Source organism: Peromyscus leucopus, chromosome 15 (assembly GCF_004664715.2).
Source record: "Peromyscus leucopus breed LL Stock chromosome 15, UCI_PerLeu_2.1, whole genome shotgun sequence".
In the NCBI taxonomy this organism is placed as follows: domain Eukaryota; kingdom Metazoa; phylum Chordata; class Mammalia; order Rodentia; family Cricetidae; genus Peromyscus; species Peromyscus leucopus.
In genome coordinates, this window is record NC_051076.1 from 57,722,768 (window position 1) to 57,747,751 (window position 24,984).

Consider the following 24,984-nt stretch of genomic DNA (forward strand, 5'->3'; position numbering starts at 1 on the left):
TTGGTTAACTTGTTCAACCTCTTTAGCTGACTTTAAGCTGAGCTCTGAATTGCCCTGCCAGAGATCCATGCCAGCCCGACACTCAGCAGCCTGTCACAGAAGCCCCGGCCTCAGGTCCTGGCTTCTTTGCGACTCGGACAAGGGTCCTATGGCTCCCACTTGACAACTTACAGCATCCTCTTCTTTCCCTTTCCTGGTGTGGGTGGAGGTGTGTGTGGCAGCGGCTGAGCTGCCTGTCTCTTTAAGAGAGAGAGAGGAAGGGAGGAAAAGAGGTGGGGAGAGAGAGAGAGAGAAGTGAATCAGGAAGTATGCTAGAACTAAGAGCCTGGGCTCTACGGTTCTGGGTATCCCAGGGCTATCAGAGGGGCAGGAGAGAAACCTCAGGCCCAGGGCCATCACCACTATCTCGGCCTCTGTGTGGATCCTGGGAGTCCATGGCTACCAGGATGTATTAGTCACTGCCCACGGTTGACTTCAAGGCCTGAAATCCCTGGGGATGCCACCCAGTCCCACGAGTCTGCATTGCCCTGCATCTGAGCTGGGAGATGGGGTGAGTGTGCAGCCGCTGTGGAGGAGGGTGGCGTGGGGAGCCAAGTGGGGCAGTCTCAAGAAAACTCTCAGCCGAATGCCCCCTCCCCCTGTCTTTCTGTGACTGCTGGGAACCTAGTAGTGTCCTGCACTCCCTCTGTGGGGGTGGGGTTGGGGGGTGGGGAACAGAAAGGACTGTTGGGAGGCCAGCCGGCCGGGGCAAAGGGCAAGGAGCATTATGGCCCTAAGGAGAACCACCATTGGCCAACAAGGTTCCCCTCTTGGGCTCTGCTTCCCAACATGCTGATGCAAAGCCGGGCCTCAGCTTCGGGTGCCTCTGCCCTCCTCTGCTTGGGATCTTTTCCCTGAGGCCCAAAAGAGCCACCGAGAGGCTCCCAGAGCATCTGGAAAGAGGCTGGAAAACCCCCAGTCCTGTAGGGAAGGTGACGATGATGATGGGACAGGGTGAAAGGGCTGAGACTGGCGGCCTTTGATGGGGCTCAGAATCAAACAGCACCAGGGGGGCCTCTCATCCGCCCACCATTCTCTTTCCGGTGTAGCTCGGCTCCTGAACTCGCCCCAGCCAGAAAACATAACATACACTTGCCGGGAAGAGTCTGCCTGACTCTGGGCCACTTGGAGTGCAGGTAAGTAAGTACATCTGCCACAGAAGAGCCCCGAGGAGGATGGGAGCCCAAGAGCAGGCTGGTGTTGACTCACTGAAGGCTACTTACTGCGCACTCTGTATAGAAAAGGGCCTGGTGGGAGACAAGAATGCAGAGGTGATCCAGATGTGCCATAGTCAGAGCTGCTGGACAGAACCCAGGGCTGTGCGGCCCATCTGGGATTCTGCTCTGTTCATCTCAAGGCCCATCCCCCGACTTCAGCTGTTTTGCCCTAACACCAGGGTTTGGTTGAGGACTTGACCAGCCTAAGTAGAGTCATGAAGGTGATACAACCTGGGACCCCCAGCTCCCAAGGCTAGGACCTTGACCTCCACTTCAGTGTACCCTGCCTGAGCCTCGCATCGGGCTGACTCTGCAGCCACACCAAGAAATGTGGACAGCTCACTCACACTGCCTTCAGAAGGTCTCACCAGCAAGCTTACTTTTGCATAATGCAAACGTGAGTGTGTGGTCTGAAACTAGGGTGTGACTGCTGATCGCTTCAAGTGGCTTCTGGCTCAAAAGCCCGTGTTCTCCGAGGTTTGCATCTTTAAATTAGACTACTAGCTGTAGAGTGCTTGCCTAGCATGCACGAAGCCGTGGCTTTGATCCCTGGCACCTAATTAACAGGGAATGGTGGTGCACAACTGTAATTCAAGCATTTAGGAGGTAGATGCAGAAGTTCAAGACCATCCTCATTACCACTGGAGGTACCTGAGATGGCTACTCTTTCTTTAAAAAAAAAAAAATACAGACAGAATGGGCTCAAAATTGAGCCATCTTTGGTTTGAAACCCAGTGAGATGCTGGAGCAGGAAGAGGCCCTGCCCAAAACAACTTTATTTCAAAACCTTGAAGGGGCGGGCCCTTCTTGCTCTCCTGCCCCCAGGCATCCCAGGACCCTATTTTACAGATAGGCGGTGAGTGTGACTTCGGAGGCTATGCTTTCTGGAATCAGTTGCTTTAGAGGAACCGGCTTTTGGGGGGAAGAGGATGAGAGTCAAGATGGGGAGCAGAGTTGTGGGCAGTTTCAGATCTTCCCCAGAGCTCTTGAGCCCTGGTGTGCGACAGTCTTCCATCCGCCCACACTCTCCTCCATCACCTCCCCTCCCATCCTTTCTTCTTCGCTATCTCCCCTACAGCCCTTTTCCTGCAGGGAAAGCGCTGGCCAAGGCCTAGCTGCCTGGGGAGCAACTGTTAAGCTCCCAACAGTAGGAAGTTGGGGCCACGCAAGCAGAGATGGGGGCGGGGCAGGGGCTCCAGGCTCATGTTGCAATCCTGGAGATTTGTGGTGATCTGACTGCCTCTGCCTGACCCGGGTTGACCCTGGGCTCTTCCTCCCGCACTGTGTCTGCTTCCTGGGACAATCCCAGGCCTGGCTACCAAAACTCCGAGTCCCCAGTGCCCGAAAGAGGTGACAGAGAAAGTCCCCCTAGACTGGCCTACCTCTGAAGGGTGCTGGAAGGGACCGGGGACACAGCACAGCTAGAAGCCCCCATGGGTATAACAGATGCAAGCTTGGGGCCCAGAAGGACCCTCCTGCTGTCTTGTGTTTCTTTGGGGATAACTTATTTAATTTTCCTGTACCACCATTTCCCCAGGTCCCGTGCCCGTGCCGTGGCCACACTGAGCCCTTGTAGGGTGGTCTTGGGAGCTGATGGCTGACTATCAGTTATCTGTGGCAGATGAGGCATGGGGCCTTGGGGTCCCCACATGGCTGTTTGTTTGTTTTCCCAGGTGGAAGGGAGCCAAGCCTGGGAGATGCAGAGCACAGCTAATTACCTATGGCACACGGATGACCTGCTGGGACAGGGGGCCACTGCCAGCGTGTACAAGGCGCGAAACAAGGTAATAGCAACTCAGGACGCCTTCATGCCCTAGAACTAGCCCTCCATTTGGGCATTAGGATGCTATGTAGCTGGACAAGGGTCCCAGGATCTGTTCTCTCTCCTCTGATGAGAAAGGACTCCATAGGTTTGGGCTGACGAATGGCATCCTGGAAAATTCCTTGGAATGGTGCCTCTGTCAGAGACATGTTGGGACTAGAGGACAAGGAAGAAGGGAGGTGACAACCCGTGGGTTCTAGGAATAGCTGGGCTCCCAGCTGGGCCAGGAGGTTGGGCCAGTCTGGGTTTGTCCCACAGTAGCCACAGAGCTGTGTCAGAATGCACTCCGTGCTCAGGAACTGGAGGCAGGGTAGACTGCCTAGGCAAAATGAGTGATAACACAAGCCATCCGCTGTGGGACGTCAGGTGCGCCACCTCCAAGTGCTGCTCCAGCCCCCCTGGGTGGGGAAGGGGCGGCAGATGCGAGCCCACCCAGCCCCTGCCTCTCTCGTTTGGGCTGGGTTGGGAAAGAGGCTAAAGGCGAAGGGGGCGGCTGCCTGGACCAGTGTGGTCCCATGTTGATTGCCAACCCTGTGCCCACACGCCAGAAATCCGGGGAGGTGGTTGCTGTGAAGGTCTTCAACTCAGCCAGCTACCGGCGGCCCCTCGAGGTGCAAGTGAGGGAGTTTGAGGTGCTGCGGAAGCTGGATCACCAGAACGTCGTCAAGCTCTTCGCTGTGGAGGAAACGGTGCGTCCTCTGCTTCGTCAGCCAAGGATGCTCTTGATCCTGACCTTTGCGGTCCAGCAATTGGGGGGAAGGGGGCTGGGGGAGGGGATGGTAAGGAACCCGTGGTGTGGGACCACACAGTGACGTCATTAGAAAGGAAAGGGGGACTCGGTGCCTAATCAGAGGGGGTGTCTCGGGAAAGGTAACCTTAGGTTCCTGTGTCTGAGATGGGTATGAGGCACAGTAAGAAGGAGGGCTGTGCGCTCTTAGGTAAGCAACCCCCCCGACAGGCAGAAGTCGGAAGTACCCTCCTCCCCAAGCTTCCTTCTGTCCCGCGCACAGGGAGGCAGCCGGCAGAAGGTGATAGTGATGGAGTACTGCTCCAGCGGGAGCCTGCTGAGTGTGCTGGAGGACCCTGAGAACACCTTTGGGCTTCCTGAGGAGGAGTTCCTGGTGGTACTGCGCTGTGTGGGTGAGCCATGCCCCGTTCTCCCGCCTAGGCCCCCTACAAAGTCCAGGATGAGTGTGATACTCCGAAACAGGCATCCCAGCCGGCCTGAGGCAGAGGGGTGGGCCAGAAGGACCCACGTGACTGATCCAGCTCAAAGCTGCAGGAAGAAAATTCTAAAAAGCAGGTTGGCTGATCTTGAAGGTAGCGTTATTCCCAATAGTCAACGGCGGGACAGCCTAACGGGATTAGGTGCCTGCAGGCAGCGGAAGGAATTCTAACTCTCAAGGCAGTGTGCTGAGGAATGAGCTAGCCATACCAAGGCAAAAACCACACTTCACCTACAGAGTGGGGAGTGCTGTTTAATAGGTGTAGAACTTCATTCCGGAGGAGGAGAAGGTTCTGCAGGGAAGTGTTGGTGATGTTTGCACATAATATTAATGTGCTTAAAGCCACTGAGCTGTGTGCTTAAAAGCAGTTCAACTGAAGGGCCTGGTTGATTATGCCCCACACTGGGGAGGCTGAGGCAGGCTGACCAGGAATTCCAGGGCAGCCTGGGCTACATAGTGAAATATATCAAAAAACAAATTTTTAAATGATAAATTTTGTTAGGTATATGTTACCACAGATAAATAATAAGATGGAAAAGGTGTGCCCTGGGCTCCCCACAAAACCCAAATGAGTCAATATTGTGATGTCTTTGGGACCCTTTTTACTTATTAAAAAAAAAAAAAGATAATTTAATGTGTATGAGTGTTTTGCCTACATGAATGTATGTGCGCCATGTGTGTGCCTGGTACCCTTGAAGGTCAGACGAGGGTTTCAGATCCCCTGGACCTGGGGTTACAGATGGTTGTGAACCACCATGGGTGCTGGGAACTGAACTCTGGTCCTCAGGAAGAGAGGCAAGCGCTTACCCAGACCTTCCCTGCAGCCCCCTTAAAAGTTTATTAAATTATTTTTATTAAATTATTTTTACTTGCTGTGTATGGGTGTTTTGCCTGCACATGTCTGTGCGCCGCATCCATGACCAGTGCCTGCAGAGGCCAGAAGAGGGCGCTGGATCTCCTGGAACTGGAGTTCTAGTTGTGAGCTGACCCGTGGGGTGCTGGGAATTGAACCAGGGTCACCTGAAAGAACAGCCAGTGCTTTTTTTTTTTTCTTTCTGGTTTTTTGAGTAGTTTCAGTGCCTGTCCTGGATCTCACTCTGTAGACCAGGCTGGCCTCGAACTCACAGAGATCCGCCTGGCTCTGCCTCCCCAATGCTGGGACTAAAGGCGTGCCCTGCCGCTGCCCGGCTCAGCCAGTGCTCTTAACCAGTGATCCATCTCTCTGGCTTGGAACGCCCTTTCCTAGCCCTGTGGGCTTCCCTGTTCTCCAGTGCTTCCTGTGCCCCTGAGTTCCCTGTGGGAACTCCCTGTCTATTTGGATCCAAGGACAGACTCTTCATCACAACAAACCTCAGACATTAGACTGACGAGTCCCTGGCTGGAGCCAAGCTAGTAGTGCTCTGTCTGTCCCCAGTGGCTGGCATGAACCACCTTCGGGAGAACGGCATCGTCCACCGCGACATCAAGCCTGGGAACATCATGCGCCTGGTGGGGGAGGAGGGGCAGAGCATCTATAAACTGTCTGACTTTGGGGCTGCTCGGAAGCTGGACGACGATGAGAAGTTCGTTTCTGTCTACGGTACAGAGGAATACCTGGTAAGTGACATGTTGGAGATGCTCTGCCGATAGCCCCTTGCTGTGTGCCGCCCTGAGTCCCCTAGGAAGTGCCCACACTGGCCCTCCATGGCTACTCTCTACCTTTCTCCCATAGCACCCTGACATGTATGAGCGGGCGGTGCTTCGCAAACCCCAGCAAAAGGCGTTCGGGGTGACTGTGGATCTCTGGAGTATTGGGGTGACCCTGTACCATGCAGCCACCGGTAGTCTGCCCTTCATCCCCTTTGGTGGGCCCCGGCGCAACAAGGAGATCATGTACGGTGGGCGATGGGGCAGGGAATGAAGGGGACAGACCCTGGACTTCTTCCTGGCCGACACCTGGCCCTTCCCACACTGGGTCCTGCTGTGTCTCTTACCCCCTGTCCCTGCCTTGACTCTAGAACCACTGCTAATCAAGCCACAGCCTTTCACCCGTGGCTTGGTAGAGAACACTCACAGACCTTTGTGTTAATTCAGTGTCGTCCCCCCCACCCCCAAGGAAGCTTACAAGGTTACCCACCCTGCAGGGGCGAAGGTGGAGCTGGTACCCAGGTCCAGGGGCTTCCTGGTATCTCTCAGTGACCCATAGGAGGAGCTGAAAACAGGGGGCTGCCAGGATGGATGGCCCAGAGCAAAAGAGGTGTGGGGTCAAACCACTGAAGTAAGGGGCCCTGCAATATAAGGATCTGCTGAGCTGTTGTTACTGATACCATGTAGGAAAAAAGGACCCAAGTCTTGGGACAAGTTCCCAAGGTTCTAGCTGGAGGGCAGCTGGGGAAACATCTGCTGGACCTAGCGCCAAGAGCTCTTACAAATAAACATTGGGGAAGGACAGCAGAAGTCTACGTTGGCTGTAGGTAGTGGGCGGTTGAGAGGAGAGTGATGTGGGGCTGCAGGGTAGTCCGTAAGAAGCGCTTCCGAGGGCACTGATGCTAGCTAACGGTCTGCAGAGGTACAGAGAGGCAGAGCATGATGGTCTCGGAGGTCAGAAGTGCTGCGGTCTACGTTCAGCATTCAGCCTATGTTCAGGGATGTGAAACCGTTCTTGGTTGGCTTCCTTAGGGCTGGTCAAGGGTCAGCGTCTCTTCCCTTCTCCACCTGGGAGTAAATGGAAGACCTCTCAGGGTGTTCCTCTTCTCAGTGTGTCATTGGGAAGGTTGGTGCTTGCACCCTTGGTCCTGGGGCAAGCTGTGGGGAACCAATATTAGGTTTGGGGACAAGGGGGGAAGTTGGAGTGGAATGGGCTGTCAGGGAAGGATAGATTGGGGGAGCAGTTAGAAAAGTAAGCAGAGAGTGGGCACTGAGCTCAGCGTGGCACAGACGTGGAGGTGGCTGGCCTGGGTATAGCCACAGTGACAGTGAGAAGGACTCTGACGAAACCAAGGAGCTTGGCTGGGCAGAGGTGATCTCACAGGTAGAGCCAGGATGCCCCAAATCCATTTTCCAGCCTACCTCCCAGTGGCTGGGTGGCGTGGACTGTGCTCTGTTTGGAGTTTACTGTTTCTTAAAGTATGGTGAATGAGAGGGAAAGTATGATGGATGATGGGTGGTGGGGAGGGAAGGTTCTAGTGGCCTAAATCTGCCCCACTATAGGCACAGAATCACCACAGAGAAGCCAGCCGGGGCCATTTCAGGGATTCAGAGGCAGGAAAATGGGCCGCTGGAGTGGAGCTATAGCCTGCCCATCACCTGCAGACTGTCCATGTAAGTGAGAGGGCTCTCTATGGAATCTAAGCTAGGGATCGCTTCTCTCTGTGTTGAGTCAAGACTTCCAGGCTATATCCGCAGAGCCCCGGGGCCCTCCGCTTTCCTTCTGTAGCCTGGGAGGTTCCGTTTGGATGCTCGGGTCCTAGCTCTGACAATCTCCATGTCTTGTGTGTGTGTAGGGGGCTGCAGAGTCAGCTGGTGCCCATCCTGGCCAACATCCTGGAGGTAGAGCAGGCTAAGTGCTGGGGCTTTGATCAGTTCTTCGCAGAGACCAGTGACATCCTGCAGCGAATCGTCATCCACGTCTTCTCCCTGCCCCAGGCGGTCTTACATCACGTCTACATCCACGCCCACAACACGTGAGTGGGACCAGCAGAGAGAGGGAACAAGAGCCCCACACACACACACCCCCCACACCCCGTCCAAGCAGTGGTGTGGGTCCAAGGGAGCGTCTCCCAAAACACAGTGGGAAAAAGTACTGTTTCCACCAAGTTCAAGTCAAACAGACTTCCGTGTTTGTGTTCTAGCTTCCATACTCTTTACAACACCAGCCTGGATTAATCCGTCTCAGAGGTGGGGCGCTCTCTCTCTTTCCTGGGTTTATGATCTATTTTTCATAGAACCCTTCACTCACTGAAGTCTTTGTCTTGGCTGTTGGAGACAGGCTCTTGCTGTGTAGCCCAGCTGACCTCAGACTCTTATCCTCCTACCTTAGCCTTCCAAGAGCTGGGATTCCAGGCGTGTGCCCCAACACCCGGGTCACCGCATGAGATCAGGAGAATTTTAAGGAGGGTACAGCAGGATTGGACACAAAGGCGGAGGCTAGGCAGCGGAACTCCTGAGTCCTCTTCCCGTTGTACATGAACTCTGCCCTTTGCCTCTCCATCTTTGATGAAAAAGCCACCCCATGGACCCTACCCCCCCCAAAAAAGCTGAGCCCTCCCCAGGGTGCATGCTGATGCCCCCTCCTCTCCTGGGTCTAGGATTGCCATCTTTTTGGAGGCTGTATATGAGCAGACCAACGTGCCCCCCAAACACCAGGAGTACCTCTTTGAGGGTCACCCTTGTGTCCTGGAGCCAAGCCTCTCAGCCCAGCACATGGCCCCCACCGCTTCGGGCAGCCCTCTGATTCTGTTCAGCGTGGCCAGTGACACACCCAAGGGGTTGGCCTTCAGGGACCGTGAGTAGGGCCATTCAGGCTGAATCTTTTATTATACTTGAGACGCTCTCCTCCAGAACATCTGGGTTTACAACCTAGGACATGGCTTGTTTTCTTAGCAAATGTTCCTCTGGCCCGCACGGTAGAAGTGAATTTGGTTTTAATTCTACGCACACCTCTGAGTTGCCATGTGACTTCAGCTGGTGACGAGAATGTCTTGGCCTTCTCCAGATCCTCCAACAGAGACGGGGCATTTGGAGACCTTATGTCCTCGACAGTCTCTGTGACTGGTGGGGGATGCTTTGGGTAGTTTGGGCTGCTGGAGAGAAGGGCAGGTGGGCCGAGGCCCAGAGCTTTGTCCTTTCCTTACTTTCTAGAAGGAATATTCCTTCTCATTTGAAATATGCTTAGTCCTCCCCAGAGGTAAGGGAGGGAGGGGCTTTAACCTTGCAAGAGAATTAGTCTGCGGGCTTGGAGAGGCAGGGCTTTGGGCTTTAGGGTGTAGTTCTCAAACCTGACCACAAGGTGGCAGTGAAGAACTGAGACATGTAAGAGCCACTGGGTCAAGGTTGGCAAGCCAAGAGGCACCGGGAGAGTTGGGAAGCTTTAGGTGGGAGATCGGCAGTGAGGGGTGCCTGTGAACTGGGAACAAGGAAGGATGGCCTCAGTATTGACCCAGTCCATAGAAGCAGGCCCCTCAGACAGGGTCTTTATCTGCAGCTGCTCTGGACGTCCCCAAGTTCGTCCCCAAGGTCGACCTACAGGCAGATTACAGCACCGCTAAGGTGAGGGGCGCCCCCAGGAGGCAGAAGGGGGTTTGACACACAGGGGAGGCCCGCCCTGCCCATCTGTGTGTTTCAGGGGGTGCTGGCTGCTGGTTTCCAGGCCCTGTGGCTGGCGCGGGTCCTGCTGGATGGGCAGGCGTTGATGCTTCGAGGGTTACACTGGATCCTGTGAGTAATGTGGGGGGCTGGAGGGGGGCCTAGCACACCCGTCCAGACCTCTCCTGTCCCTCTCTAAGGCCACACCTAGATGCACAGTGCCCCCCGGCCGGGTGGCTCTAATTAGGGCTGCCCTCACACAGGGAGATGCTTCAGAACACATGCCAGCAGACGCTGGAGGTCACGCGGACAGCCCTCCTCTTCCTCAGCAGCAGCCTGGCCATCGAAAGGTGGGTGTTCCAGCTAGGCCAGCGGGGGGGGGGGGGTCTCAGCTCTCCTCTCTGCTCCTCACCCCTGCGATGTACCGGCCTTCCCCCAACCAGAGTTCCTACCCCCTACAACATGAGCACTCTCACCCCATCCTTCATACCCTATCTTCCCACATGGTACCCATCCTCAGCTTAGTCCTGCCTCCTGCAGGGAGACATCCACGTGGGCACTGCCTCTCTGGGCTCCAGGACAATGCCTTACCTCGGGAAGGGCAGCCTCCAACCCTCAAAAGCGTAGTCCCCCCTCTCGTGCCCCAGGAAGAGCAGCCCCCTACCCCAGGTAGAGCCTTAATTCTCCAGGACTTTGAATGACTCGAAACACCCTGTGCCGGCCCCAGAGAGGATGCCGAGGAAGGACTCGATCCCAGCTGCTGTCCCTGCCCTTGACCAGTGATGGAGAGCCAGGCTGTCTCAGCCTCCACACCTTCCCTCTTATTCCCTCTGGGTCTTCCGCTCGTCCTTGCCTTCTGGGGTGGAAAGGAAGAGCCTGGGAAGGAGGAAGCTAAGCCAGTGGAGGGTGGAGAGAAAGAGCGAGGGGAGAGCCGCTGGCCAGAGCGCTGCTGAGGAGTAAACACAGCCTGAATCCCGGAGGACAGAGGGTGGGGGTGGCCAGAGATGGGAGCTCTACAGCCCAGGGAAGCCTTTCCCGTCAGGCAGTGACAATATTCCTGACCCCTTCTCCGCCCCGTCCCCCAATAACCTGAGCCTTTCCATTGGAAGTGCGGGGAGTTTCCCAGCGTGGGCTGATCTCTGTATGAGCCCGGGGCTGGCAGACACTGATGGTGGGCGAGGATAAAGGGGAGAAGAGTGTTTCCAGATGATAGGACTGGAGCCCGTTGTGACTGAGTCCCTCTGGATGGTGACAGAGGGTAGAAGCCACCCCGAGCATTCCTGTTGGACATCCTCTGGCTAGTCCCCTGCAGGGCACAGAGATGGGATCGAAGGATAGAGTGAGGCATCTGTCCACAGAAGGGCCTGGGCTGCCCAGGTGCAGTCTGTTTTTCCTTGGCACGTGAGCCTAGAGAAGGGGCCTTTCGGGATAGGGAGCCAAAGCGCCAAGGTTTGGAGCCCAGAAAGCCGAAGTTGGTGGGGGATGGAAGGGTTGCTGTGAGGCGAATGTCCTGGGGTGAAGTCAGGGAGAGAGGTGGGGAAGGCATGGTGTCCTGGAGGGTCCATTTAGAGAGAGGTTGGTACCAAAAACCTGACCACGGTGGTCATTTATGGGTTCTCAGTCTGGGCAGAGATGTGTAGAGGAAGCTGTGGGGCGTCTGTCTGCCCCTTGCCCTGGACTGACAGGCTGTAGGCGGCAGGTGTCAGCTAGACGGGTTTTCCACTCTGGCTCCAAGGCTCTGAGGCCAAGAGAGTCAGGTGTGTGGAGGAGGCTGGAGAGCCGAGGGGCCCACATAGAGCCAGAGACCAGATGTGATCTCTTTTCTGGCTTGTAGGAGACCACAGGCCATCAGGACCTTTGCCTGCCTGGGCCTCTGCCAATATCTGAAGTCTCCCAGTTCAGTGCGTTGCAATCCCATTCTTTCCTGGACCCCCTCAGATCTGTAGATTCCTCTGAGGGCTGTGGCCACCAGCTCCCACTACAGTGGAATGGGGTGGATTTTAACGAGTGAAATGTTACCTTTGTGGTTGGTAGCAGAGTTACATCCTTCCCGCCTGCCCATCCTTTCTTTCTTCGGTGTGCTTTCTCAGCAAGGCAGCCTTCCTACTCTGTCCTGAAGGAATAGCTGGCTATCAGGACATCAGCAATCCTGAGGTCTCCACACTCCCCAAGCCCCAACTATATAAATTCACCCCCTCAATAAGTAACATCAACATGGGACATGCTGTGTGCTGAGCACTGTGGGGCCCTGGAGCTCTCCAGTGGGTAAAGGATACCGTGTCCCCACCCACGTGGAGCCTCAGTGGACTCCTGAGATGCTCTGCTCACCTCTTCCGTCCTTCTGTGCAAAAAGATGCAGGATTCTCTCTTGATTGTTATCATGTAAAGACGATTCTGACTGGCTCTGGTGGCGTATGTCTTTAATCCCAGCACTCAGGAGACAGAGGCAGGAGGATCTCTAGGAGTTTAAGGCCAGCCTGTTTTACATAACAAGCAAGTTCCAGGACAGCCAGGACCACATAGAGAAACTCTATTACCAAAGAGAGAGAGAGAGAGAGAGAGAGAGAGAGAGAGAGAGAGAGAATATGCTAATGTCTGAGAGAGGAAGTGGACACCAGGTCCCACCCCTAAGCAAAAAGCTGTTTGCAGTTGATCCCTGCCTGCAAAGGGAAAATCCGTTTTCTCCAGGGGCGTCTCACTGGGAATAACAACCACTCCACAGTGGACTCCAGGGCCAGGAGCAGTTGGCCAACACGAAGTGAACCCCATGGTTGTTATTTTTGAGGGGAGGAGGCAGGACTATGTTTCCCTTTGTTTTGACATTTGTCTTATCAGTTTTTTATTTTTGTCTCTGTGTTTGTTTGTTTGTTTAAGAGAGAAAAAGAACATAAAGCTGAATGAGTAGGATATAAGGAGGATCTGAGTTGGAGGAGGGGAAAATATGATGAATATATATTGTATGAAAAAATTAAAATAAAGAAAAAAAGTCTTTAAAAAAAAAAAGAATGTAGGCTGGTAGGAGAAATTCAGGACGTGAGGAAGCACCTCCCAGGCAGACAGGAGTCACCACACTGCTCCGTCTGTGTCCTTCTCCACCATTCTCTGTGAGTAGAAACGTCACCAGCATGCTGCTCTTCTCAGCTGGTGGGCCCTCTCCATCAGTACATTCACATCCCCTCTGGACCCATCGGGATGGGAAGTGTTCTGGCATCCTTGTCCTCCAGTCTCCTTCTGCAGCTTGTGTGGTCCACACTGGGAACCAGTGCAGGACCACATTGTCTATCTTTGTTCCTTGAGTTTATGTGAGTTCTCATCCCACCCTTGCTGGTTTAGCCGAGGCCCCCAGTTCACTGCCCACCCTCAGGCTCGTGGGACGGAGGTCCCCTAGGACTGTCTCTTGCTGACATTTGGTTTCTTCTTCCTCCCTGGCATCTTTGGTATGTTAGGGGTTCCATGGACTGTTGGAGTCAAGTTAAACAGTTTGTGTTAGAACACGCCATAGACCAGGCGGGGTACTGCCTGTCTACACACCACAGATAGTGGTCACGTGATTCCTCTACTGTGTAGGTGTGTTTTTCCTGCAAAAGAGACAGGGTGGTGTGACTCTGTCACCTTGCAACTGTCCCCTTTCAATCATTCTTTGAGTTCAGTGTCAGTTGTTTCCCTGGAGCAATGGGATGCTAATGTCCCAAGTCCTGGATACTGTGGCCCAGTACCCTCCCGTTAATGTGCTATTGATTGTCAAGAAACAGAGTTTCCACTGGGATGAACTTCACTCTATTTAGTTAGAGAACTTTCTGGCAAGAGTTTACTAATTGCTACCTTGTATTGTAGGCTTGTACGTTTGAACTGGGAGTTTTAATCTATTTCAACTTTTATTCTTTGCAAGGCTCAACAATATTACAGCCATGTCAAGTTGGTTCTTCTGTCTCAAACTCTAAACTCCCTCCCAAAGCCAACAAGGCAAAGGAGCTGTGCCCAGTGTATGGGTTCAGAGCTCCTGACCTCTTCATCTGCCTCCTGAGCCCCCAACATGGCCTTTTCCTTACTCCCCTCCAGACTCAGCAGCAGGGCTGAGATGCCTGACTTCCAGGAACTAAAGGAGGCCACAGAGCTGAGGTCCAGGCTGCAGACTGTGAGTGAGCCAGGGGCAGAGCTGTGGAATAAGGGGCGGGGTGGAGTAGGGATGCTCCTGCAGATTGCTCAGCATAGCCCTGAGTTAAGGACCCCACGGGAGTCTCTCTTTTGGCCCCACAGTTCTCAGAGGTCCTCTCTAGATGTTCCCACAATGTCACAGAGACCCAAATGAGCCTGAGCTGCCTGGGCGGAGAGCTTTTGAAGAACCGGAATCAGATCCATGAGGACAACAGAAGGTGGGTGGGATTTCCTTCGTCCCTGTGATGAGGCTGGGGCTGCAGGTGGCCCCAGAGGCTGAGAACCTTTCTCGGAGTCAGCCTGATTGCTCTGTGCTGGGGCAAGGTACTAGGGTGTGGGAGGAGGAGTCCAAGGAAGAGCCAGGCCCTCCCTGACAGCAGCCTCAGGAGTGAGAACCTGGGTCCTGCCTTAACGGAGAGCTTGAATCATAAGGAGGGAATCACAGCAGGTGCAGGAACTCGGCAGAAGCTCTCAGCTTCCTTTCTGGGTGTGTCTGCTTTCACTGAGAGCATCTCCAGAGTCCGCCAAACACCGGTGCTGCTGATTTCTGTTATAAATGGGAAGGCTCACTCTGTGAGGTTCCTTCCCGAAGTCACAATCAGTAAATGACAGGTGGCCTTCAGGGCAGATACAGCTACCTCCAAAGCTTACAGCAGACAGCAATCTACAGCAATGTTTTAAATTTTATTTTGCCTGGCCTGTAGCATGGTGGTAGAGCAGTTGCCTAGCATGTGCTAGGCTCCAGGTTTAACTCCCAGTACCACATAGTAAATAAGTAAGTAAGTAAGTAAGTAAGTAAGTAAGTAAGTAAGTAAGTAGGTAAATAAGATAGATAGATGATAGATATATATATATAGAGAGAGACAGACAGACAGACAGGCAGACAAGCCTTATAGACTTAAACACTCTTAGGGGTTGGGGGAGCCAGACAGTGTTGCTGCATGCCTTTAATCCCAGCACTTGGGAGGCAGAGGCAGGTGGATCTCTGTGAGTTCGAGGACAGCCTGGTCTACAGAGTGAGTTCCAGGACAGCCAGGGCTACAGAGAAATCCTGTCTCAAAAAACAGACAAGTTTATTTTATTTTATTATTTTGTGTGTGCAGGTGTTTTGCATGCATTTATGTCTGTGCCCCACATACACGCAGTGCCACCCCGTGGCCAGAAGGGGGCATCAGATCACCCGGAACTGGAGCTCTAGATGGTTGTGAACCACCCTTTGGGTGCTGGGAATCGAACCCAGGTCCTCTGTGAGAGCAGGTGCTCTACACCACCAATTGATCTCTCCAGCTCCTGAATTACAGCTTTTAAAAAACCTTATTACTGTTTTTCACAAACCTAAAAATGCCCGCCCACATCTGCCGAGGGCAGAACCTTGCTCCACTCTGACCACGGCAAGTTGAGGTCTCTACAGATCTAATGTCCCTAAACTCAAACAGCTTTGAAAATGACAGGGTTTCCTTAGCTGTCCCCTCACAGAACCTAGTCTAAAATGAATAAAGCCATGTGTGCTCTGTCTCATCTATGGTGATTTTTTTTTAATTTTTTTATTTTCTGAGACAAGGTCTCACTGTGTAACTGTGGCTGGCCTGGAACTCACCATGGAGACTTGTAGAGCTCCACCTACCTCTGCTTCATGAGAGCTTGAGATTAAAGGCGTGTGCCACCTGCCCAGCTCTCCTGGTGGATATTATGAGTGTGTTGGATTAGGTGCCTGACCCACACTCTGCTAGTGTGCTCCACAAACCCTCCGTGTGCACCGGGGCGCCTCGCTGGAATCACAAGGCAACCCCGGGCTCACAAATGTGAAACAGTGGCTCTGGACACATCTCGGCCAATCTCATCCTCTCAGGCTACCTGAGCCCTGGCAATACGCTGGCACCTTACCCAATCCGGAAGTGCCTGGGGTGGTGGTCCCCTGGAAACCTCTGGGGAGGAAGTGGAGCCAAACAGGCCTGAGGGTGAGGGAGGACGCCCCAGTCCCCTAAAGGAAGCTGCTGTATCCAGTGTGAAAAGCAAGGGGAAGAAGCAGTGATGGACTTTAAACCCCAGGCTGACAGGCCCTTGAGAGGCCGCCTCCCACCCCACCCCCTGGCTCCAGGGGGACCACGGGTTCATTAGTGCTTACGTAGAACTGTTGACCCATTAAGTCCCTTCTATGGGGCAGCTATGTAAGAACATAGACCCTTTTACCCTGTCCCGACTCACCTGTTTGGGGGAGGCAGAGAGAGAGAGAGAGAAGAAGAGAGAGAGAGAGAGAGAGAGAGAGAGAGAGATCTAGAATAGAGAAGGAGAGCTTGATCTAAATTATCTAAATAAGCTTAGAGACAGGCCGGGTTCGCCCACTCCCGGATCTCATCCCACCCTGCTCTGTGGCCGGGAGACAGCTCCCTCCTCTTCCTGCCACTGTGACCTTTGAGTCTCCCCGCTTTCTGCCCACAGTATCCAGAAGATTCAGTGCTGTTTGGACAAGATGCACTTCATCTACAAGCAGTTCAAGAAATCTAGGATGAGGCCAGGTGAGCGTCGGAGAGCCAACCCCTAGGAACCCTCCTTCCCTGCTCCCTTCCATCAACCCAGCATGGTCGGAGGCTTACTAGTGTATACTACTGGGAGCTGGCCTCAGGCAGGAGAGTCCCTGCCCGCATGTTGCCTGTAGGCTACCGAGAGACATTATAACCATGTCTACTGTCCTGAGAGAAGCTTATAACCATGTCTACTGTCCTGAGAGAAGCTTGGGTGTCATGGATGCAGGATAGAGTGAGCGGGAGCATGGATAATGTGGGAAAGGGCCTGGAAAGGGACCCCTTACCTTGACAGGGTACTCTCAGAAGTGTTTTCCTATCTATTGTGTCTTTCGTTTGGTTTGGTTTTGGTGTGTGTGTGTGTGTGTGTGTGTGTGTGTGTGTGTGTGTGCTCAAGAGCTCATCACATGCATGTATGTGTCTTGTGTATGCATGAATGTATGTGTGTTTACCTGTTGTGGTGGCCAGAGATGGTTGCTAGGCTTCTTCTTCAATTGCTCTGCACTTTATATTTTGAGGCAGAATCTCTTACTTGAACCCAGAACTCAGCAATTTGGCTAATGTAGCTAGCCAGCTTGCTCTGGGTGTTGCCTGTCTCCACCTGCCTAGCACTGGGCTCACAGGTGGCCACCATGCCTGCCCAGCATTTCCATGGATGCTGATGATCTGAACTCTAGTTTCTACACTGCACAGTAGCATTTTGCTCAGTAGACCATCTCCCCAGCCCCTCCACTGGGTCTTTGGACCACCAAAAGACCCAGACTGTCTGAGAATGGGGACCAGAAGAAATCCTCATTAGAGTTCCTGGACTAGGAGATTTCTTACATTATCTTTAAATGCCCACAAAGTCCTTCTGGCCTGGGGCAATGCTTCACAGGGTTAGGAATGGAAACCTGCTTGTCTGAGTTGGAGGAGGGTAGAGTAGCAGGGTGAGGCTTGAACCTGGGCAGGGATGGGATGGAGTTGGGGGAGCCTGGGAATAAACGCTCCAGTTAGCTGGGGAGCTAACATGCCAAAGTTCACTCTCTGTCCCTACGCTATGCTCCAAATATTTCCATATCTGCCTCGTTGCCTAGTGCTCTTCCGGTCCTGGGGTAGTCTACAAAGCACTGTTAGGAGAACATAATATCCATTCATATGTGTAATTTAAGTTTTCTTACAGTCAAATTAAAAAGAAAAAAACAGCCGAGATTAATTTAATACATTTTGTTCAATGTATCATAATGTCATTTCAGCATATTCTCAATATAAACAAAACCACTAAAATGATACTCTGTGCTCCTTTTCATGCTAAATTTTCAAAATCCCATGTGTATTTTATACTTTATATCTCTGTCTAGAAGATAAGTGTTCAGTAAATGTGGTAAATCTTAACAAAATTATAGAGCTGGATTTAGTGGGGGAAAAAACATTTCACCCTGCTTCAGTTTTAAATTTTACATTAGTTGCGTACATTCAATTAAAAATCCAAGCCTTCGGTCACCATGGATACAGGTCAGGTGCTCCATAGCAACCTGAGTCTGGTGGTCATCATTGAGGACTTGGGGATCTAGGGAACATGGCCTCTCTCCTTTAGGGCCTCCATTTTCCTCTGGAGTCTGGTCCCTGGGAGCAGGGGGACCTGGTCCTGTACCCAGCCGGCCACTGCTGTGGTTTCAGGAGGGTCACAGGTTGTCTATCTCCATGTCTGGGACTCCATAATCCTGCCACCAAAGCTTTAAACATTGCCTTGACGGTGGGCACCAGCCTAAGGACTCCATCGTCTTTGAGTTATTCAGTGCTCTATGCACTGGCGAGTGTGGAGGTGCCTGCCTTCGACCCCAGCACTCAAAAGGCTGAGACAGGTAGATATCTGTGAGTTCCAGACCTGGTGTGAGTTCGAGGCCAGCCAGGGCTACGTAGAGAGACCCTGTCTCAAAAACAAACAAACAACAACAATCCTCTATGCATCTCAACTTTCCTTGTTTTATAGTTTGGGAAACTGAGGCAAAGAAGGGCTAATTAGCTCAATTTTTCTAGGTCCAGCTTTTTTGTTTGTTTGTTTGTTTTTGCTTGTTTTTGGAGACAGGGTTTCTCTGTGTAGTTTTAGTGACTGTCCTGGATCTGGCTCTGTAGACCAGGCTGGCCTCGAACTCACAGAGATCCTCCTGGCTCTGCCTCCCGAGTGCTGGGATTAAAGGCGTGCGCCACCACCGCCCGGCTGGTCCAGCTTCTTTTTATTTTTTATTTTTTTGTTTGTTTTGTTTTGTTTTTCGAGACAGGGTTTCTCTGTGTAGCTTTGCGCCTTTCCTGGAACTCACTTTGTAGACCAGGCTGGTCCAGCTTCTTTTAACCCATCCCAGTTTACAGCCTCGCGAGTTTCCATATTGACTGCTCTTCCAGAGTACTTTATTAAAAATAGGAACAACTCCCGGCACCTGGAGTGTTGCACGATGCCATTCTGGAAGGTCGGGGCACTCTCCCGTGATCCGCATAGGCATCCATGTGTGCACACGATGGGCGCACAACCAGCCTCCAGAGCCAAGTCACTTGTACACAGCTGCCTGCTAGAAGAAGGGGGGCCTGGGGTGCGTCCAGGTCTCCTGGCCTTCACAAGGCAGGCCCAGGAAGGGGATCCTCCTATTGGGGTGATGCGATGGGAAAGTGGAAGGGCAAACCAGCATCTTGGGGTACCACTGCTCTGGAGACCCATTCCCTCAAAGCCCAGCAGGGGACAGTGTCGTCTCAGTGCATGAGCTTTACCATCTTGGGGTGGTAGCCTAGGTCCAGGCAAGGACACTTCTACCCAAAACTGTTCCTTCTGAACAGAGTTGCTGGGCAGAGCGGGAGGGTTAGAAGGTGGTGGCCTATCTGTGAGTAGCTCCAGGGATGGAGCCAACCAGCTGCCAGCTGGAGAGGGTAGTGGCTGACGGACCATTTCATCCAGCACGCACGCACGCACGCACGCACGCACGCACGCACGCACGCACACAGCAGGTTTGCCTCCCTCTGGAGCCCCGTAGCATTTCTCCTCAGCTCCTTTGTCCCTAAATCAGCCACGCGGTCACCATAATAACGTTGTCATAGTTACTTGATGTCCCACTTCCTCATCCCCTCCTGGCTCCCCTAGGCCTCAACCCCATGAAACAGCCCCACCCAGGGCTGTCTCCAACTTTTTAACTTGCTTTGCTGACTAGTTGAGTGGTGACATCATCCTCGTCTGTTTCCTTCAGGACTCAGCTACAACGAGGAGCAGATCCACAAGCTGGATAAGTGAGTGACCTGTTCCCTGGCAGGCAGGTGGGCAGGAGGGTGGAGGTCACTGGGGTAGAGTGAGTCTTCACTCCAGGTGGGAAATACTCAAGTGCTTTGACCCTTGGCCATGGCGGTGGTGGGGGAGGGGGGATAACGACCTGAGTAGGTTATACAGGGTCAGGGGTGGGACACTGAACAGCTGGCTGGTCAGGGACTTCTCACAGACAACCGTGATGTAACTGGCTTTCCTCCCGTCACAAACACGTTTGTCTGTAGGATTTTCTCTTGAATTATTCTCACTGGCCAACTTCTTCCTACTCGATGCTTTTGAGCTTGGCCTGGGCATGCCCGGCTTCTCGTCGATACCGTTTCCTGGACACCCACATCATGCGCCAGGCCTCCTGCTTTGATGGCTATTTGGGGATTTTTCTTTTTCTCCCCCAGAGCTATAACAGCTCTAACACACACACACACACACACACACACACACACACACACACACACACACACTCACAAGCTTTCCATAGTCATGCATCCTTCCTTCTGGGGATCAAGTTGAGAGTGCATGCATTCACAGACCACCATATGGTCCTCCCCTGCCTCCTCGTTGGAACATGTGGCTTTGCTGGACTCTGGGCTTCACCATCGAGTGTGTGGCCATCCTCGCTTCCTGAGAGGTGCCCCGGTTGCGGGCTGAGGGGGCTGACGTGTGTGACGGGTAGTGGTGGACGGGCGGCTCAGTTCTAGATCGTGGATTCTCTGTCCTTCCAGGGTGAATTTTAGCCACTTAGCCAAGAGGCTGCTGCAGGTGTTCCAGGAGGAGTGTGTGCAGAAGTATCAGGTGTCGCTGGTCACACATGGCAAGAGGATAAGGTAAACAGCCCGGCCCTTCCTCTCAGCTCATGGAGCCTGGGCTAGCCCGGCCCTTCCAGACTTCAGAGGACCCTGGGCTCTGTGGGGCCTGAGTGGGAAAGGAGTTCCTGAGAAGGGAAAAAACTGAGTGGGCCAGGTGGTCTGCTGGGCGATTGCTACAGCTGTGCTTACCTGGTTCCCAGGTGTTTACACAGCAAATGCCACCACCTCCTTTTAGATGACAGGACCGAGGCTCCAAGAACTGGTCTCTTCCTAATGTCACACAGCTAATAAACAGCAGGCTGGGGACTAGAACATGGGTAGAGGTACCCCTAAAATCTGGGTTTTACCTGCCGTCCCTGTCTGGTGTGATGGGGCTCTTCCGTCTAGGGAGACCACCAGCTCCCTAGGGAGGAGAAACAGGACTTCAAAGGGGCAGGGAAGCAGGGCCAGGCATTGCCTACTAAACATGCCCTCCTTCACACTGTTCTGGAGTTTGAGACTCCTTTTTCAAGGCCCCGTGGTCTCCTGCTGCACTTTGCCGCGGCCCTGAGGAGAGAGGACAGTTTTCTGTGTGCTGGGTGGCTGGGTTCCTCTCATCCTCCCATTAGAATTCAATGCCTGGCGCCCCGCCCCCCAACACACTGATGGGGGGGGGGGGCCTGGGCAGGTCTTAGATACTAGTTTCAAAGCTCTCCCTGATGACTCTAACATGTGTTCAGAGCTGAGAACCAACTTTTGGTTTAATAGACCTGGGACTTGATTTCCTCTGTGCCGTGGGGAAATGTCCCTGCGTGACCTCCGATTAGAGATTAGAGTTCCCAAGTCTGGCCCTTACTTTGTTATGGAGACGGAAGGGTGGACATTCCTCACATAAACGCTCTAGTGTGGGCTGTCATTCCTCACCTACGTGTGCTAGCCTGGGCTATCTGTCTCTCATGCCTCACCTGCCCCTATGCTGGCCCTGATCGCTTGAGGGACCCAGCCTCACCCACGTGAGTGTTGTTACTGGTCCCTGCCCTGGTTCTCTTGGGATTCTCTCAGTTCCCAGGAGCAACTGTGTGCAGCATGGCGGGCGGGTAAGAGATGAGTGACACCCTGAAGGACAGAGTCATAGAGGAAGCTCAGTGCTTAGGACCCCCCGGTGAGCTGGTACCAGCTGGAGCGTCCCAGCCCTGGCGAGCCATGGCCTGCTCTAATCTCCTCTGTTTCTCCCAAGGCAGGTACAGAAGGCCCAGAACCACCTGCACCTCATTGGCCGCTCTGTGGCTGCCTGTAACGCAGAAGCCCAGGAAACACAAGAGAGCCTGAGCAAGGTGTGGGCGCTTTGGGGGACCCAGGGGGCTGCTGAGGGGAAGGGGCATTTGGATCACTTCCTGCCAGGGGACAGAGCAGCCTTGACGAACTCAGGGATGCTCATGAAGGTTGGAGGTCTCTGACCTACAAATGTGCCCTGAGATAGGAACATTCCTAGAGATTTCAGACTGAAAATCCCGTAAGCAAGGGCTCCGACTCCTAGGACATCTTACTCCGGGTTTGTGCGGCGTGGAGGTCCCGAGGCTGCTCCTGAGAGGTTATGTGAGCTCTCCTTGGTCTTCTGAGTCACTCTGTCCAAGCATCTATCTAGCTGGCCACAAAGAGTACAAAGTAGGCCCTTCTAGGAGACAGCCACACGTGGCTCCCAGCATGCAATGCGGGCAACCACAGAGAGTAGCTAGGAATCTCTCCCAAATTGTGGCTCAGACTGTGTCATGAGAGGTTTAGGTTAGAGCCAGAGGGGAACTGGGCAGACTGAATCATTTAGTTCAGGACAGATGAGGGGAAGCAGCAACACCAGAGACACAGCCCCGGGATGGGAAGGAACGGCATCTTGAAAAGACCGGATAGTTCCCGGGCCTCTAGGGAGACAGTGTGAGGGCAGATGTGTTACCCTTCCTCAGAACATCCCCTACCCAGCCATCCGTGAGCTGATAGGTCCTTCCTGACTAATGCACGGCTTCCCTTCAGATCCTTGATCAGCTCCTTCTGGACAGAGCACCGGGGGCTCAGATCTCACCACACCCCATGGCTCCTCATCCCAGCCCTGATCCCAAGGACCTGGTCTTCCAGTAAGTGCTGGAGAGTTGGGGGAAGGAGGGTGCCTCATCCTCATGCCAGGCCAGGCCAGGAGGCTGCTCCATGGCCTCTGCAAGTAGGCTCTGGGCCAAGTGACCTGGGCCTCAGCCACCCCTTTCTCCTCCCCGGGGCAGCATGCAGGAGCTTTGTAATGATATGAAGCTGTTGGCCTTTGATCTCCAGGACAACAACCGTCTCATCGAACGGTGAGCATCTCCCATGTCTGGGGAAGGCTATGTCCTCCCTGCTGCCAAGGTGTGTGTGGGGGGGGAGCCGCAGAGTCCCTGTGTCCCCCATGCAGAATCCAAGGCACTTGTTAATTCTCTGAACAACCACACTGGAGTGTAAGGCCTCATGCACAAGTCGGGTGCCATCTTGAGGAGACATAGGTTTTGCTTATAGGCTTTGTACTAGCCTCAGTACATCAGAGTGGAGCTTGGAAGCAAGCAGGCTGGTGTCTGGGTCAGGCTCTGCACTGGATGTGAGCAATATGCCTAAGGCTTCCTTACGTGCCTAAGGAGCCTTCCAGGTGTCCTTGGAGTGGACGCCACTATGTGCCTCACTCTGAAATCACAGCACAGACAGTCTGACATTTTTGCCCAAAGCCTCTGTCTCCTGCCCCAAGGGCTCCATCCTTCCTACCTGCTCTCACAAGTGCCCAGGCTGCCTGCAGACACTGGCACATCTCTCGATAGCACCCCCTCCTGGATGGGTGGGGACCAGCAGTGCTGCTCAGGGCTCTGGGATTGATTCCATGTACCAGGAAAAGTCACAAAAGCAAGTGTAGGTGTGGACATACACACCAGGACTGTCACCTGCTCAGATAACTCAGGAGCACGTTTACAGAGCAGACCTGCTGCTGTGCAGCAGTCTGGCTTTATAAAGCATGTTGTTTGTTTGTTTGTTTGTTTGAGACAGGGTCTCTCTGTATAGTCCTGGCTGTCCCAGAACTTGCTCTATAGACCAGGTTGGCCTCAAACTCAGAGATCTGCCTGCCTCTGCCTCCAGAGTGCTGGGATTAAAGACATGCGCCACTAACACCCGGCCTGGTGTGGGCCTTTCACACCTCAAAGCCCACCCCCAGTGACACACCTCCTCCAACAAAGCCACACCTCCTAATCCTCAAATAGTCCCACCCACTAGGGACCAAGCATTCGAACATACGAGCTTCTGGGGGCCGTTCTCATTCAGACCTCCCCATCGTGCTACCGTGAGACACCAGAATTGGGGTCAGGGGTAGGACAACTGGGAGCAGAGCCTGTGGTTTGTCCTCAGAGTTTTGGAGGGTTCCCGGATGGGGGAGGCATCCGCTCCCAGTTCTGTTCCAGCTGGAGGAGACTCTACCCCTCCACACTTTCCATCCTCTTGAGCAGGAAGTTCTAATCTTTAGTGCCGACATAAATCTTTCTTGAGGTGATTCATGGTCTGTTTACAAATATTTCAGAACTGTGTTTCAGTGAATTTGCCCTTCCTCGTTCAGAACTGCAGCCAAAGAGCCCAGTGAACCAATCCGAACCCCCTTTCTGGCCTCCAAGAGTGTCTTCACACTGAAACAATGGTGCTTCTGAAAGTGCAGGGGCTGGGGATTGCTCCAGAGACCCTGAGTGAGGCCTGGGCCAGGGCCCTTTTGAAGGTAGTCTCTGGGGACAAGGACACTACAAGGGCAGAGCCGAGGACCTGATGGCTGAGTGCTCCTGAACATTGACGGCCCTCGGGTACCATCTGCAGGCTTCTCAACAGGTGGGCCGAGCTGACCTGTGCTTTTTCTTACAGGCTGCATAGAGTTCCGCCAGCACCAGAGGTCTGAGCTCCATGAGGTACACAAGGCACTCAGAAGCATTAGAATCACTCATACTGCACCCCTGCACCTGAGACCAAATTCCGGGCCAGCTCTGGTCCCATCTCACCAGCCTACCTCCTTCTTGGCCACTGGCCAGCAAACTAGCATTTTGGCCGCCTGTCCTCTTGGGAAGCAGCTGGGACAGGGACTCCTAGCCATCCCGGACAGCACCCGCAGGAGAGCCTGCAGCTACCACTGCCTCATCCAGACACCAAGACTGTTCCTCCTCACCCAGGCCTTGAGGTCTGAACTCAGGAGGGCCTTGGGAAGAAGAGCTGAGCCATCCCACCATTCTGCACGTCCAGGGACCAGCAGGCTCTTCTGGAGCTTCTCCAGGGTGCTGGAGCAGAGGACTTACTCGGCAAGGCTTCCCGTTGAACACAGCCTGCTATTTCCTGAGTGACCCCATCCCTGGCCACAGGCACCCAATAAACAGCCTCTTTGTGCTGTGTCCGGATGGACCTGTGTTTGAGAAGGTGGGTGGCGGAGGCCAACTGCTCGTGCTTTGGGGGGAACCTTCTTTTTGCCTTCCCTCCCTGAGGCACCCCTTGGTTCCGAGAAACAGCTGGGCAGTATCATGCCATCTGGACAGATGTGGGAACCCCGAGTCCTAAGGAGACAGCAGGCCCACACCTGCGGAAATGGAATAAATGCACCACCTCTTCTGGTCCCCCCCCCC

The 24,984-nt window shown here is 53.6% G+C and overlaps 1 protein-coding gene across 6 annotated transcripts; it reads left to right on the top strand.

The window, feature by feature from the left end:
• On the top strand, positions 1–24,756 carry Ikbke (inhibitor of nuclear factor kappa B kinase subunit epsilon). Of its 6 annotated transcripts, none has more exons than XR_005093031.1 (22): positions 7–550; positions 1,089–1,175; positions 2,930–3,040; positions 3,627–3,767; positions 4,041–4,218; positions 5,719–5,900; positions 6,016–6,176; positions 7,494–7,604; positions 7,787–7,966; positions 8,591–8,787; positions 9,487–9,551; positions 9,628–9,719; positions 9,851–9,937; positions 13,647–13,722; positions 13,845–13,960; positions 16,182–16,258; positions 19,477–19,516; positions 20,270–20,371; positions 21,574–21,666; positions 22,358–22,458; positions 22,600–22,671; positions 24,239–24,756. XR_005093031.1 is itself a non-coding variant. In XM_037211433.1 (22 exons), exons 3-22 carry the CDS (start codon positions 2,954–2,956, stop codon positions 24,270–24,272), a joined length of 2,196 nt encoding a protein of 731 aa, XP_037067328.1. In that variant the 5' UTR covers positions 27–550; positions 1,089–1,175; positions 2,930–2,953; the 3' UTR covers positions 24,273–24,756. The 6 variants fall into 6 exon arrangements, 5 of the variants coding, with proteins under 5 accessions (XP_037067331.1, XP_037067328.1, XP_028732334.1 ...); XM_037211433.1 differs by having other exon boundaries at positions 27–550; positions 21,570–21,666; XM_028876501.2 differs by having other exon boundaries at positions 39–550; positions 4,089–4,218; positions 21,570–21,666.
• The last annotated feature ends 228 nt before the right edge of the window (positions 24,757–24,984 follow it).

Coding starts and splice junctions, on each gene's coding strand:
- Ikbke (XM_037211433.1), top strand. CDS start 2,954: ATGCAGAGCACAGCTAATTACCTATGGCACACGGATGACCTGCTGGGA. Junction 7,967..8,590: donor TACATCCACGCCCACAACAC/GTGAGTGGGACC, acceptor TCCTGGGTCTAG/GATTGCCATCTTTTTGGAGG. Junction 8,788..9,486: donor GGGGTTGGCCTTCAGGGACC/GTGAGTAGGGCC, acceptor CTTTATCTGCAG/CTGCTCTGGACGTCCCCAAG.